This window comes from Micromys minutus, assembly GCF_963924665.1.
Source record: "Micromys minutus genome assembly, chromosome: 15".
In the NCBI taxonomy this organism is placed as follows: Eukaryota; Metazoa; Chordata; class Mammalia; order Rodentia; family Muridae; genus Micromys; species Micromys minutus.
In genome coordinates this window covers 3,218,998-3,235,593 of record NC_137984.1, presented here as the reverse complement: position 1 = coordinate 3,235,593, position 16,596 = coordinate 3,218,998, and the positions used below count along the sequence as shown (strand labels likewise).

Genomic DNA, 16,596 nt, shown 5'->3' with positions numbered 1-16,596 from the left:
TTTTCTGACTAGGGCACCAAACCCCTCAAGTGTGCTTCCTCTGAAAAACAAGGACAGGCCTAAGCACCTTGGCTTCCTTCCTTTGGGGTTGCCCAAGAAAAGCTGTGATGACCTCCACTGCTAAGAGGGGGTTTCCATCCACAGCTCCCAAGGAAGTTGTGGCTAGCCACTCGGAAAAGGTTCATGGTCAGCCCCCCTCACAGAAGGCTCATGGATCGCCACTAAGAGGGGGTTCATGGTTCGTGGCCAGCTTCTTAGAGGCTTTCACAGCCCACAGCTAGCAGATTCACACATATAGGAATGTGTTCTCTTCATATTTGCCACTCTTGACACAGGATTATTTATTTTGAAGACACCACTTGGGTTGTCTTTGAGTTTTCTGTTCTGCTATTACTGTGTGGAGTTGAAGCTTTGAAATCAGGCAACAGTCTAAAGGTGACAGTGGTGCAGCTCTGTGCTTGCTTTAGTATGAAGGCCGGAGACATTAACATTACAAAGACCCTGCTTTGGAACACCAACCATGGCCCAATGGTTTCCAGAAGGAAGAGAAGAACAGCAACAGGGGAAGAGCATTTTTATTATAGAACATGAAAATGTAGGAACGTATAAAGGAACACATCATGAATTAATGTAGTATCATTTACCCAGTGAAAAAATAGCCGAAATCCATGAGCAAACTGGACAGTGTGTGAGATGACCATTTAATCTCTAATCCTTTCCCCATTATCTATCAGTAGCAGCAATTTTAAAGTGACCACCCAAAGAGCTGTTACAAATAAACATGGGGGTGTGCCTCAAGAATGCTTGTTTACAAATGAACCAGTGCAAACTACTCAAATAGTGAAGAACACAGCCTTGGGCTCATCTTTAGAGTAGGAAATAAGAACCCTGAACATTGTTCACTAAGAAAAAAAGCAAACTGTACCTTCATCAGTGAAAAATAATAATATAGACATTATAAAACATTCTTAAAGCATCACTACAATGATTATACTTGCTAATGTTCATTCAAGTACTTATACTCAATAATCATTCAAACTCTCAGCAAAAGGACCGTGAGACTGGACAAGCCTGGACAATGCTTCTTTTGAAGGAACGAGGGCCACACCAACAGGAGGCAGGTGACCCTTAGAATACTGTTGTTGGTTTTGTTTTGTTGTTTTTGTCTATAAAGGGTTTTTCATAGTGTGTGCATATATATATACATATACATATATATGATATTATCTGCAAGGACCCATGGAACATCTTACAACAGCTAATTAAGAACTTATTTCTATAAAATGAGTCAAAGATAACAAAACAAACATTCTAAAACTCAGCTTTATGGTGAAGATGATGATGATGGTGGTGGTGACAATGACCATGATAAGGCAAAAGTATGTTTTCTTTGGCAAGAAGTTGTTAATTCCTTACCAAATGTTGGTTTGTGGGCTTTGTAGAAACCGTAGGAACACTTTGGTTACTCACCAAAGAGCTATTTAATGAGCTGAGAGTTCTTAAACAGTTTACCACGATAACACCGTGAAGAGCTATGGCAGAGCCGTGTGGAAACCAGCATCACTTGTTGGACTGCCATTATTAAAGACTCTTCCTTCAAATAGCTCCTTTCTAATCTTGGCCTGAGTCTCAGGCTTTAACAAAAGCTCTTTGATCTGTTTCACTTTGGACTTCAGCTCCATTCTTTCCCGGTGCAAAGCTTCCTTAATTAAGTCTTGGGTTCCAACTGGTTTCTTGCCTAAGGGGGAAAATTATATAATACATTTAAAGTACAAATATCAATGAAGTACATTAAATATGGCACATTGACTTATCAAAATAAGGCTTGAAAACCTTTAAAACATTACCCACATTCCATAGAAAAGATTGCATTTTGCCAAAAATATATAATTTACACAAAACGTAATTTACTGTAAATAAAGATCACTGTGTGGTAACAGCACGTAGGGACAAACAGGAAACACTGTGAACTCACTATACTCATGGTCATTTCAACAGTGACAAACTGAACTTAGCACTTGATAGCTGTGTGCAAGTTTTGCCCTCAGATAAAGTAGTCAACGGATCGAAGCAATGTAACCGGCAGTGTTCCGTCGGTGGCCAGTCCTCTCCCTCCGCCTTTTGAGGCGGGCAGCCTTCCCGATGTGCCCGCTCTCCCTTGTGCGTGGTTGACATCACGGACTTAGTGTTGTTCTTCCATGAATTAACTTCTTCTGCTGGTCCCTGCACCCCATTCTTTTCTGTCGTGTCGCAGCCACACCGAACGTATCAATCGCATCAATCATAAAAGTATTAGGTGATCTCCAGGGCTTCAAGAAGACACTTCACTAGCACATTGCCAATCAATCAGTCTGCGACTTAGCGGAGGGGCAGTGGACCGATTCAGCTCTCACTTCCTGTTGTTGCCGTCGCCATTCCGATCTCCCTCCTCAGCTTTGATGGAGTTCCCCTCCCCCAGCTGCTTTTTGTTCTGCGTCTCTTCTAGGTACTGCTGGACTGCCTTGAGCACAGCGTTCTCCACCAGCCTCTTACTGAGCCTGACCAGTTCTGCATCCTCAGGCTCCTTCCGGTCCTTCTCACCTACATTCCACAAGAGAAGAGAGGTCACTGAGCTCGTATTGCCATAGCAACTAGGCCACCAGGGCCAGGCTGGTTCAGCTAGTTAAAAGAGCAAGTGTCCCTCACTCTGGCAAATGGGATCTATAATTCCAACAAGAGTGGGTTGTTTTTTCCTACAGCATCCTCCAAGCAGGAGCCCGTCTATTCCTGCAGACTTCAGGCTGAAAAGCAGCCTGACGCACCCTAGCAGACAGCACTGCAGCCTTCCATTTCTGCATGGCTCCAGTCTTACCCAAAGCTAAGGACTACTGTAAGCCCCTTGTACTCACACCTGGGGTCTTGGCCACACGACCTGCTGCTCCCTCTCCAGTGCCAACTATCAGGGAACCAAGACTGCCCCGATCATCTTACAGATGAGGACCTCCCATGTTAAGACGCTTGGCACAGAGATCGGTGGTCGATAATTTCCCAGCGCTCACGCCAAGTTAGATGTAGTAATCACAGCCAGTAGCAACTGATTTAAAATAGGACTGCAGGGCTAGCATCCTATTTTTAAAATCTCATCGATATCACTGTAATTCTAGAGACAGGAAATTCTAGGGTCATTTTTCTGTCCGCTGGTGAAGGCCCAGGTGTCAGCACGTAAAGTGTTGATTCACTTTGCTGCTGTGAATGAGAGCCACTCCTCTCCCCACCCCTGCCCCAACCCTTAGGCTATGTGTCACCCATACACCGATCCAAATCCTTTCTAACCCTAGGAAAGGCAAAGGGGGCTCTTGCGCTATGTCCAGGAAGCACCCTCATTCCCTGCATTGAGCTGTAGGCTGGAAAGCAGATGGAGTACATTGCCCACCTACCATAAGATGAGCTCACTGTGGGACAAGCCAAGGGCTCGTGATGACCAAGCCAGTGCTATACCTGCATGCTCAGGGTGTGATCAGAAACAGAGAAGTCACTTTCTATCCTCATATATAACAGGGCTTGGAGAACAATGCCCAGGATCATACTTGGTCCCTGGCTGCCTTCAGAGTCCTGTTATTTGTCTAAGGCACACATGCGGGGTAGCTACCTCCTCATTCCCAGAGACAAACATCACAAATGAAAGGGAGGATGGGTTAAGACCAACCCAGAGAGATGCCTTAGCATCCGCATCCCCTCAAATGTGGCAATATGGCAGACGCCATGATCAGCAGTTTAAGCACATGTGCACTGAAAACATGTTCAGATTTGAGTAAGCTTTGACTCGGGATAATTACAGAGAGCCTACTAAACAGACACTGTGGAAAGCAAGAAAAAAAAATGTTAGTAATATAGCTTTAGGCAAAAGTTCAGATTTTCCCTGGTAAGAATGTGTAGAAATATTACCGAATATTTAAATTATTTGCTCTCAGTCTTACATTACAATATTTGCCACATATCGATAATGTTTCCATATGCACTACAGGTGACTGTTTGTATAGTAGCTCTTCAAATTTGAAACAGAAAATGAGATGCAAATGAAGGGATGCTATTTAAGGACCTTTCAAAACATGACTTTTAAAATGACTTTCTAAACCTCCTACCTAGGCTCTACCCAGACCAGAAACTAATTGTGTGGACTGTTCCAGAGCTCAGTCTGTTTTCTCACTTGTAAAGATAACGAGGCTGAACTTCAGTTTCATTTAATAACTCATTCTCCAAAATCACTCCCAGTTCTAACATCAGTACCTTGTTATGTCTGTCAGTGAAACTTTACATGCTCGTATTCCTGTCTGCCATCAGCTTCGTTGCTTCGTTGAAGAACACTGTTAATATGTGCTTCACAATCTCTCCTGTCCTCAAGGCACCTGACAAAATGCCTCCAGATTCACCTTCCTAAAGTGTCCCTTTCACACTGGGCGTGGCAGCACACACTTCTAATCACTGGGCCTGGGAGGCAGAGGCAGGTGGCAGATCTCTGTGGATCTGAGGCCAGACTGAGCTACAGATCAAGCTACAGGCCAGCAGGGCCTACATAGTGAGACTCTGTCTCAAAGAAGCAAAAAGGCAAACAAAGTAACAAACATTCAATCTGTTAATTAAAAAAAAAAAACAGATAAAATATTCCTTCCAGTTGCCACTTCCCAGGGAAGCGAGCTTACATTTCAGAACTTCCTGAGCTTTCCCAAACAGTCACTGTTGTCTCACTTCTGGTTCAAATTCCAACATCCGTAGACACTTCCAGATCATTCCTTATTATAAATGGCCCCACCCTTCCCCCTCCCATTAAAATTTTACCTACTCCACGAAACTCTCCTTGCCTTGGTCAGTGGGAAGGGCATGTGTGTGTCGATTTGGTCAGTGGGAAGGGCATGTGTGTGTCCATTTGGTCAGTGGGAAGGGCATGTGTGTGTCCATTTGGTCAGTGGGAAGGGCATGTGTGTGTCCATTTGGTCAGTGGGAAGGGCATGTGTGTGTCCATTTGGTCATGGGAAGGGCATGTGCATGTGTTCATTTGGTCATGGGAAGAGTATGTGTGTGTGTCCATTTGGTCATGGGAAGGGCATGTGTGTGTGTGTGTGTGTGTGTGTCCATTTGGTCATGGGAAGGGCATGTGCGTGTGTCCATTAGGGAAGGGTATATGGGTGTGTCTACTGGGTCAGTGGGAAAGGTATGTGTGTGTGTCCATTAGGGATGGGCATGTGTGTGTGTCCATTTGGTCATTCTGTCACTTACTCACAAATGTGTCCTAAGTGTTTACTACATGCCTATAGAAACAGAGTTTATATTCTCTCAGCCTACAAAAATACCACAGAGAATAAACCAAGATCCTCCTGGCTTTCTTTTTTAATTCTTTTATAAATAATGTTCTTTATTAACTCACAAAGGCATAATCCGGTGCCTGGAAACATGGTTCAGTCAGGAATATGCCTGCATGCTAGCGTGGGACCTGCACTTGGGTCCACCAGAGAACACATGGAAATCTGCATGCAGGGGTACACATCTGCAGAGAGCAACTGGGGTGGGGGAGCCCTAGAGCTCACTGGCCAACTATCCTAACTAACTGGTAAACTCCAGATCCACTGAGAAACCCTGGCTCAAAACATAAGGTGGAGTATGATTAAGGAAACACCTCCCATCTATGTCTGGGATGCATACCCCTCTATCTACATGAATACGCCTGTGCACATATGCCTGCATGTATAAACACATGCATGTATACACATGTACCCTTACACAAGCTGAACACATGCATGTATACACATGTACCCTTACACAAGCTGAACACATGCATGTATACACATGTACCCTTACACAAGCACAGGTTTGAGGACAGAAACTATAACATTTCTCTCTTAACCTTCCTCTCTTCTGACATATGGCAGCCTATTCATTACAATGCCCAATAACTTTTTTTATTTTTGCCAAGTGAATATTTTAATTGAAATTCTTGGAAGTGGTAGCAACAGTTTTGAATATTATTGTCCTATATAAATAGTACACCATGGCCAGAAATTTAAATGTAAAATTAAACCTAAAGCAAGAGCAGAAAATTCCAAAATAATCCAAATGCCCTGCCTGTGTGAAAATTTACATCTACTTTAACTGATGAAACTGATTGGAAAAACAAACCTATTTCTACCAATCATAAATTAATTAACAATCCACAATAAGTAATTAGTTCACCAATTAAAAATAAGCACATTAACAAATCTTCCAAATCTGACCTGTACTCCAGCTTCCCCACATAATTTCTGTAAAACGCAGGCTATTAATCCCACAGCAAATGGGACGTGGTGGCATGCGACCGTAATCCTAACACCATGGAGGTTCAGACAGAAGGATGAGAAGTGCAAGTTCATCCCTGGATACACAGCAAGCTTAGGGCCGCCTAGGATACATGAGACCCTGTAAATGTGTGTGTGTGTGTGTGTGTGTGTGTGTGTGTGTGTGTGTGTGAACCTGTCTTTTAGTTTTCAGTGGAGTTGGTGCAACTTACAAGACATTTTCAGATTAACTTTATGCTGTAATTTTCCTGTGCTTAACAGTTGTGTAAGGACAGAAGCCTCTCAAGCTGACCTCCAAGGGCATTCCCCCATGCCTCGTTAATAACAGCAGCCCAGCACAGTATGCCAATATACACAACTCTCTTTAGATTCCAATAAGATACTTAAATAAACAAAAATATTCCTAATAAAAACATCAAACTTGTGGTCCAAGTATCCTTTCTTGGTGCATGTGGTGTACTGACTCTCATTCCAAGCTTTTGCCTTTGATATTGTATTTGAGAAATCTTCCTAACATGTCTTTAGTGGTAGTGTCTGAGACTGAGTCTCCCACTGTAGCCCAGGACAGCACAGACTCATCACAGAGCCAAGAACAGCTACAACAGACAATCCCTGTCTCAGCGTTCCAGTTATAACCACCACACCCAGCTCCACAATATCTCTTACATAAAAAATATAAAAGAAAAAATCTTTTAAAACTACAGAACACAGCTAAATAAGGTGGCTTATGCCAATGATCCTAGCCCCCAGAGGGCTGCGACAGGAGGGTAAATGAGAGTCTAACTTGAATTTTATGGTGAGTTTTAGACCACTCCGGGTCTAAAAATATAGATCACTAAAAGAAAATGAATCCACTCAATACAGTATATTCCAAAGGGTACAAAATTTAAAATATTTTCCAATAAACTTCACACGAGCAATTAAGAGTAAGCAACTCTCTTTGAATGTGGCATGGTTTGTTTGTGGTCTATACTAGTCTTCTGGCTTTCTTTATATTTACTGAGATCTTTGGTACCAATACAGGTCAGTGATTGTTTACTTCATTAAAACCAAACAAAATAAAGCAACAACAACAACAAAAAACCCTCTGTGGTGGCAAGAAAACTTTAGAACTCCTAGAATAACTTGAGATGAGTCTTAGTGTTGCTCAGAGGATCTGAACATATGAGATGCCCCAACAAAAGCTGAGCTGATGTCACATGAAAGGCTCTAGAGACTGACCTTCTTCCTATGTGCTGCCAATGTCTAAGTGCCTGTTTGTACCCACAAGAATAAATCAATGGATGGTAATATAATTTTTAATCAGAAAATATAAAGATGATAGAGGGAAAGGAGAGGATGAAGTGGGAAAGACACAACACACACACACAACAAACACACACAGGTTGGTTGATGTCAAGGCAATACATGAGTGGACAGTAGAGAGTGGGCGGGGAGAAAGTTTGAAAAAGCAGAAGAGGAGGAGTTGTTTTCGGGAGGAGGCAACATGGAAGCAGATGCGGATGTTTCTCTCGGGGCATCTTTATATAAATGAAGTTGTTATAATTATTTCCAAGGGTTTCTATGGGTCAATTTATCTTATCTATGTGGGCAGTTTATATCTTTGTCAACCGGTTGTAAGCTTATTGTGTAGAGGGAGTGTGGATTGAGAATTTAACATATAAACCTGTTTGATAAGTTACTGATTGTTGAGTTGTGACTTTACTGGGCTGTGGAGGACAGTGTGAGAAAGCAATGGCTGAGAACTAGCAGTTCCAGCTCTGTTGCCCACAGGAGGTGAGGGCAAGCAGGGCCCATGGAATGAGACCTTTGGGTACCAGGCTTGAGAACTAACCGCCTAGGGGAGTGTGCTCGGATTCACACTAGAGCAGCACCCACAGAGTGAGACTGAGGAGAGCCAGTAGTAACAGAACAAAACCTTATTATTACCGCTACACACACACACACACACACACACACACACACACACTCACCCACACACAGTGGGGAGACATATCAAAAGGAGTCTTCACACCTGAGAACAGCAGCAGCTGTCATACCAAGTGTCAAAAGCAGCACGCCAGTCCACTGCTGTCACTATGCCACACAAAGAACATATTGTATTATACCATAAGCCTGATCACGAGAAAATGCAAAAGAAGAAAAGCTGAGAGGTTTACGAATGTTCAAAGGCATACACACAAAAGGAAGGCTGGCATGAAGACTTGCCCCAATCACTCCACGCCATGCTGAAAACTACAAACGTTAAAAGACAAACAGTAAGAAATGAGGACAAGAGTTCCCTAGGGAAGCAGCACCTAAGGGGCTTTCTGATGTGACTGCACGGACTGAAAGGACAGAAAATGGGAAGTCTCGATTAAAACCCCGCACCCAGGGAGAGTAGTAAGAGCCATTGTCGTCTGGGGTGGCTCATGCCAATAACTGGTACTTGGGGGATGGGGGCCGGAGGAAGCAGAGCTCAAGGTCATCATCACGGGATATGCAGAACCAGTCACTGGGATGGCAACTGGGGAAAGGGAAGTCTGGAAGAAGTTGTTACTGACACCAACTTGCTGGAAAAGTCTCAGGAGGAACTCCACAGAAGAAAGGCTGAGAGGCCAGTGGGTTTGATGCTTCCTACATCAGCGCAGTAGGACACCGCCGTATGTCACTGTAGTACACAGTAAACTGAAGCCACCCTGGCTTGCCAGTACTTGATGTGGAAAGAATCCCTCACCTCCACTAGGAAAAGCTGGAGTGTTTTCAAAGAAGGTGAAATCAGTTAAATGTGAGCAGGTTAGGCCATGGGACAAGGACACCGAGCGTGTGAGGTAGACCAGGCTGCCAACAAGCTGAGGCAGCAGATGTCCCAGGGTAGCTTGTAGGGCCTGACAGCAGCTCCCTACAACGAGCTGCTCGGTCACTGAGCACTGAAAACTTGTCAGAAAAGCCGCCCTGGTGATGCTTCTGAACCCTCTCAGGTGGCCTCACAGGCCTGCAGCCAAGACTGTTCAAATGACCAGGCGGGACTGTCCCATGCCCTGTATTACAGACCTCGGAAGACAGAGGCAGGGGGTAAATGTCAGGGGACAGTGTGCATTACACAGTAAGGGCTGGGGGCTGAAAAGACAAATGGAAGAAGTAAATGAAAGGAGCAGCAGTTCCCTAGATCCGAACAAAGCCTTCCTCAGGCCTCTTCCCATTACTTCAAAATGTACACTTGCTGCTCTAAAAACCCAACTACGTCTGCCACAGAAAAGGACTTTGGTTTTTAACTGTGGCCATGGATGGATATCAGACATGGTGAACACTCAGCATGTAGAGGCTGACAGATCTCTGTGAGTTCACAGCACGGTATGCCCAGGACAGTCAGAACAATATAAAGTGACCCCATTTCAAATCTAACAGCAGAAATGGATGGACGGCCATCAGGCATGGCAAAAGGCAGTCAGCGTCACTGGTCATCAGAGAGAGACAAGTCATAGTCACAGTGACAAGACGCTCTACTCACCCACTCAAACGGCTCAGTTAAAAGGACACAAAACACTAAGGGTTGCTGAGGATATGAAGCCAGCAAGAAGGTCTTCTACTGCTGGTGAGAAAGCAAATACCCCATTTTGGGGAGTCTGCCTGTAATAGTTGCTTATGTTCTCACCACGCTATCAGCAATCTCACCTTCTAGCTTAACTTGAAAACCTGTGAATGCACGCACCCGATCTCCAAATACCCAGTGACCCCTGGAGCGCTACTCAACAGCGCCTTAAACTAGAAACCACCTAAGCAGCCTCCATGTGATGGGTGAACCGGAATGTGGAAGCATTTTGGAGGGTAGTGGAGCTGTTTAGGACCTCATTATTATGACTCTCGTGTTCATTAAAGCTCACAGAACTAAATGTGAGTAAGAGCAGGTTTACCACATGTAAAATAGACTTCGCTTTTTAAAATCATTGGAAACAGTTTCTTCCAAGTGTTGCCTCTACGGGGGTCACTTCAGGGCCCCCTGATGAGCCTGTTTGTCGCTCTGCCATCAGGCTGTGGCTGCCCATAAGGATGACTTCCTGGCTCCTCACTATTTTAAGACACACCCCAACTGCGACTCGTGTAATCTCACGACCGCAGGCCTGCTTCTCCATTGCTTCCCTTGTGAGTCATAGTTTTCTGTTCTGCTCGCATCAAAATATTTTCCATAAAATTGTCTGGAGTGACTTGTGAGAGTGGATAGGAGCCAAGCAGACCATTTCTCTTTTTCCTTTCTCTGTATCAGACATACCATCGGCTCAGTCTGCTCAAAGAGAACAAACCGGCGTGAGGCTGACAGGTGATCACAATCTCCTGTGTTGGAATCCGTTTCCTGGGGGTGGCAGAGTCTCTGCAGTTTTCTTTGGGATTGGCTCTGTGTTATCTGCAGACTTTACCTAGGAGTCCACATTACAATTTCTATCACATATAGGGAAACCATGGAGTTTCCGCCCTACACATCAGCTCCTGCTTCTCTTCCCGTTGGAATGTGAGAATTTAAGGTCCCTGATTTGGTCGCTAAGTCACTGGGTCATCCAGTGCAAAAGTGACTGAGATTTATAATACTGAATCAGGAAAAAAGAGGTAGGTATTATTAATACAAATCTTTGTCTACAGGACTATCCATAGAAGGGTGAGTATCTTTGAAAGAGTATTTGGGACGGAGAGACATGTCATAAGCATACCATTTTAAAGAAATTACCTCTTGATCTGCAGAAAACACGAAGTCTGGAAATGGAGCGGAGCTTTAGAATCGTAACGGCATCTGATTGGCCGTCTAGTTTAAGAGCGTTGGTAACGGCATCTGATTGGCCGTCTAGTTTAAGAGCGTTGGTAACGGCCATCTGATTGGCCATCGGTTTAAGAGTGTTAGTGATAATAGCTGACTTCTGAGCTCTCCATCATTTCACTAAAACACCTGCTTGACATCATACATGCTCTTCCCCACTAGCGTGTGTTCTAAAGCAGGCCTTAGTTCAAGCAGAAAGGAGGAGATTTTCCCATTGTAAATGCTGAATTCACCAAGGTAAACCAGCCGAGTACGTGTTGCCAACCAATCTAATCAAAGAACATAAAACTTAAGCTATGGTTGCCACTTTGGCTCTTTATAGGCAATACAGACACGCCCTGGTCAGGAGGAACACCACACTGAGACCATTTCCCCGGGTCGCCATGGCGATAACAGGGACAGCCTCCTCTACCCATTTAGAGGGATTCCAGCATTATAAAGCAGGGTCAGAAACATTATCAACCTGGTTTTCACAGTGAGGTAAGGCGAGTGTTAAAATACAGTGACATCAGGGGTTTATAAAACACGTGTCAGATTCTACAGCCTCAGGGATGGGAATCCGGAGTTCTCCCACTAAAGACTGAAAGCTAAGTCCACCAGGAAGGAACATCTGCCCCAGGCAGGGTAGCTTTAGAACTCTCAACCTGGAGCACAGTCTGTAAATGTGAAAATCACCAATGACAGGAAGATTGATTAGAGACCCAGGAAATTCTGCTGTCACTCACAGGAACTCCTCCTCCACTGAAAACTCCAGTCTAAGTAACTGGATTGATGGTCACAGATTCTTCCTTTCCTCCTTTGCCCTTCTAGTCCTTATCTTGTCTCTCCTTCTCTTTTCTTTCCTCTCCCTTCTCTTTCATATCTCCACCTATCCTTCCACAAACATCAACTAAGTGCGCTCTGTCTGTGATAAAGCACCTGCATTATGAAGATAGACTACAGAAAGGAACGCAACATGGCCATACCTTCAGAAAACCCGAAATTCAATAGAAATGCATGTCAATCAGTGACAAACAGTGACACAATGCCATGATACTCTGAAGGAAAGAGGAAAATGAAGTGAAAACACACATAAAGACTGTCAGGCTAGCGATGGCTCAGCAGGTAAGAACACTGGCTGCTCTTCCAGAAGTCCCAGGTTCAATTCTCGCCACCTACATAGCACGTCACAATCCTCTGGAAGCCCAATCCCATGGCATTTGACATTCACTTCTGGCCTCTGCAGACACCAGGCATACACGAGACATAGACATACATATAGACAAAACACCTGTATATGTTAAATAAATTAATACAAAAAATTTAAAAACTATAGACTAGGATGTGGCCCAGTTAGTAGAATGCTTATAAGCACAAAGTTTCCGGTTCATAAGATGGAAATTCTGGGACATGCCTCTAATCTTAGCAATCTAGAGGCAGAAGCTTGGTGTCAGAAGTTCAAGGTCATCCTTGGCTATATGGAGACCTCATATTCCAGGCCAGGTACCCTAGTCCAATCTTCTTCAGAGAGGCTTTCTCTGGCAGCCGGTTGGAGTAGATGCAGACACCCACACCAAAACATTAAGCAAAGATCGGGGAACCCATTTTAAAGGCTTATCTACAACAAACACTGTTTCTCTTCAACTGCTGGGGTATGATTCAACTCTTAGAACACTGCTATGTGTGTAAGTTTGGTTCACAAAGACCTATCACTTAATAGGAAAACACAACATTTGCTACTGACTAAGTGACATCGTAGTTCTGTTGTAAATAAGCAGACACCTCTTTGGGGTCACTAAATACCAGAGTAAGTACAGAGTGGGTAAGAGCATCACACACTTCACACGTGTGTACAAGCGCACACGTGGGTACAATGTTCCTGTTTTTAAGCAGAGTCTAGCACATAAGCTTCCCTCAAACTCCCTATGTATCTAAAGACAGCCTGAACAGGTCATCCTTCCTGTTCAAGATTATCAATCCTAACCTCAAGATTACTGGGACTACATGCATGTGCCAAGCATGTCCAGCCTACACAACAATGGGTATCAAGCCCAGAGCTTCATGCCTTCTAAGTAAGTGTTCTACCAACTGAGCTACAACCCTAGCCTAGAAACATATATTTAAAGAAAAGGTGTAGTTTTAATTATTCAATATTAGCCATCGTTAACTCAGCCAACTACACTAAACTAAAGCGCTTAAGAATGAGTAAGAGGTGTGTTTCTCGGGTTTAAACATCAAATAGGTAAAGTGCCTCTGATTTGCTTTGACGGCCAGTAAACACCTTTCAAAATCTGACCATGCAAACCTGGGTAAACAGGATTCTGGTCACTATGCTTGTGAACACTGGGGAGCCATGGGCAGAGTCCACAGGACTTTGAACAGCAGAAATGGCGGGTGATAGTGAACAGGAAGCACCGAAGGGAGAGGGAGCAGGATGATCAACCAGCCAAAGTCAAGGCAAACACCATCCCTGGACATACACAGTGAAAACGAGGAAAGAAACAGCAATACCCTCTAGAGAAACTGAGGCCTGGTAACCTCTTTAAGTGCTTAACTTTTAGGGGAAAAATGACTGAAGAAAGTAACGTACGGTGGATTTTTATTTTCTTAGTGTCTTAAGACTACCAATTTACAGGGAGGAGAGATGGGTCAGTGGTTAAGAGCACCAACTGCTCTTCCAGAGGTCCCAAGTTCAATTCCCAGCAACCACATGGTGGCTCACAACCATCTGTAATGAGATCTGATGCCCTCTTCTGGTGTGTGTGAGGACATCTGTAGTGTACTTATAATAAATAAACAAATATATATATATATTTAAATTTTTTAAAAGACTGTTTATTAGGAACTTCTGTTAGGAACCTCCCGCAGCAAGTCAAACCAGCGTGCACACCTCCGGAACACTGCACAGGTGGTGTATAAACGGACATGCGTCTGGTCCGTCAGCCGGTATTTGCTTCTGGACTACTTGATCTCCATGTAGAGAAGAACTTTGACCAGTCATTCAAATGTCAGTAAGAAGCCAACACAGATGGCACCAGGCGGGCAAGGGACAGTCACTGTGTGGGGCCTCCTGTGTAGGCCACAAGCTTGGCTCCTTCAGGGAGTGGGTGCTGGGAACATGCACAGAAGGGGACCAGAATGACAGGAACTCAGCTCATCGCTCCTCCTTACGGGATGAGCTGTTCGACCCCCTCCCTGGAGCACCAAGGACGGGAAGTCGAGTCCACCAGGACATGGCCTAGGACCCGCTGTCCTACACACAGGTCCCCTCTGCTCTTGCCTGCCAGCTGCCTCACATTAAGCACCTGGTATGTGGACTTTCTCTCACACATGTGAGTCCAAAGCTCAATCCAGTTTCTACGTACGTCACAGGCTCTGGAGACCTGGACACTTATCTAACTCTACATTTCTATAAGCTGCCAACGCTGTAGCCAAATACCGGCTGCACGGCTCCAATGTGACTTCTGACACTGTCACCATAATGCTAGGCTAGCCTCTACCTGTAACTTTACACAATTATACTTCTTACAACCTTTTATTCTACAACGAATGAGACTGAGTCATAAAATATGTTAATGCCCTTTCTCAAGTGACAGGGTCAGACTGTCACACCTGTCCCTCTGAAAGCCAGACACGGCTACTGTGAAAATTAAGGTTAAAACAAAGCAGTGACTGAACTGTAAGCACTTTAGTATTTTTTTTCTGTCTTTTAAAAAGATGTTTACTTTTAATTGTGTAATTGTGTGTGTGTGTGTGAGGAGCAGGGTGTGCTGTGTTCGTGCAGGTGTCAGCAGAGCCCAGAAGAGAGCTCTGGGCACACAGAAGCTGACCCATATACAGTTGTAAGCTCCCCAACCTGGGTGCTAGAAACTGAACTTGGGCCCTGCCCAAGAGCAGCACACAGTCTTAACCTGCACACTACGCCATCTCTCCAGAACCACCACTATTGCTTTAAAAGTCGTCTTAAAGTTGTGGAAATGATCACTAATGAGAAGTTTACGTTGCAGGGACAGGTGGGGTGAGCGCCGCTGCTCCTCGAAATGTTCTGCATTGTTCTGTGTAGCTTAAGCCACATCCCTTCACGATCAAAGGATACCCCGTTTTGGTTTAGAGAAGAACTACTGTAAATCAGTGCTCAGCAGACATATAAACAGACCGCGCCAGGAATAGCACTGTACAGATGGTTTTCGGTTTCTAGATGCACTAAACTCATACGTGAGGCGCATTAAAAATAATTACATCGGGTTCGGTTTGCATGCAACTCCGAGAGCACCTACTACGTGACGGGTGCCACAGCCATTCATCAGCGTCACCTCAGCTCTCTCTCATCTTCCTGGCCATCATCACCCACCCTCCAGTCACTCCTTTCTGCTAAATGCCCAAAAGATCCGATACGGTCATCAGCATCAAAACAGTGGTGGAATTCAGCTAGAAGTAAAAACATATCAGGGCCAATAAAAAGAAATTTTAATAAGCAAAGACCAGAGAAGAGTTCAGGTCACAGAGGGGTGGATCACAGCGCCATGGGACTCGCCATGGCCTCAAGCTCAGAGGAAACAGCAGCATGGCGATTCTCCATGGTAGGAGCCAAAGAGCCTTCTGGATCAGGCTTGCTCCATGGCTGCACCGGGCTTAGGGCCATATCCCTCCCAATCCCCTTCCTTGCCTTCCTCCCACCCCTTCCCTAAGCAAACAAGATCATGAGACTCACTCCACTTTGACCTGTGTGTCCTGGCTCCCCTGGCTTTCTACAGTTCCTCCACTGCTGCTAAAAGTCACCGGTGGGCCATAGCTGCTCAGCTCAATAGCTCTCCAGGAGCACTTCCTGATTTTCTGTGTGGGAAGGAGAGAGGAACTCTGTGTTTCCCAGAGCTGAGGGAAGTCCCACCTCCATAACCCAGTGAGGCCAGTGAGGGTGAGGACAGGGAAGTTGCTGGGAGCCACAGCCCCCAACAACAAGCAAAAGCTGAGCAGGTGGGGGCTGGGGATATGACCATGCAAGCATGTGGAGCTGAGTTCAACCCCCAGAACCCACAAAAATGCCAAGGCAGCTGCACACACTCATGATCTCAGCACTGGACAAGACTCCTGGGGCTGGGTGGCCATTCAATCTTGCCAAACCGAATGAGCCCCAAGGTAGGAACCCTGACTCAAGAAGAAACAGAAGAAGCTGCCATGCATACACGTGCACACACGAGCATACAAAAGGACACACGTGTGTGCACATGACTGAACTTACGGGTGGGGAAGTAGAAGGTGGACAATGTTCAGGTAGGCCGTCCTGTTTGCACTCAGGAGTCAGTGTCTTCTTCTCATAGATTTTCATTTTCATTAAGACTGTCTTGATATAACAGCTCATTGTCCCTGCTTTTACTCTGACGGGTTCCCAGGCACCTCCCAGAATTTTGCAGACTTTAGCCAGTGCTGCCCTGGGCCTTTAGTTCTCTTTAGCCCTGACAATGGGTGGTCTATAGTCCTCAGTGTCCCCACAGCAGGGACTGGCAACGGTGTGATAAAATATCACAG

At 44.9% G+C, this 16,596-nt stretch overlaps 1 protein-coding gene across 3 annotated transcripts in view; it reads right to left on the bottom strand.

Annotated features, from left to right (window-relative positions):
* Positions 1–576: 576 nt before the first annotated feature.
* Positions 577–16,596, bottom strand: part of AKAP7 (A-kinase anchoring protein 7) — a 99,578-nt gene continuing 83,558 nt past the window's right edge. For 2 of the 3 annotated variants that reach the window (XM_080929295.1, XM_080929296.1), the window contains one exon: positions 1,596–2,580. In XM_080929295.1, the coding sequence (XP_080785421.1) occupies positions 2,390–2,580 (191 nt within the window). In that variant the 3' untranslated portion in view covers positions 1,596–2,389. Of the gene's footprint in view, positions 2,581–16,596 lie in introns of all 3 variants that reach the window. The other variant, XM_080929294.1, reaches the window with a different exon arrangement.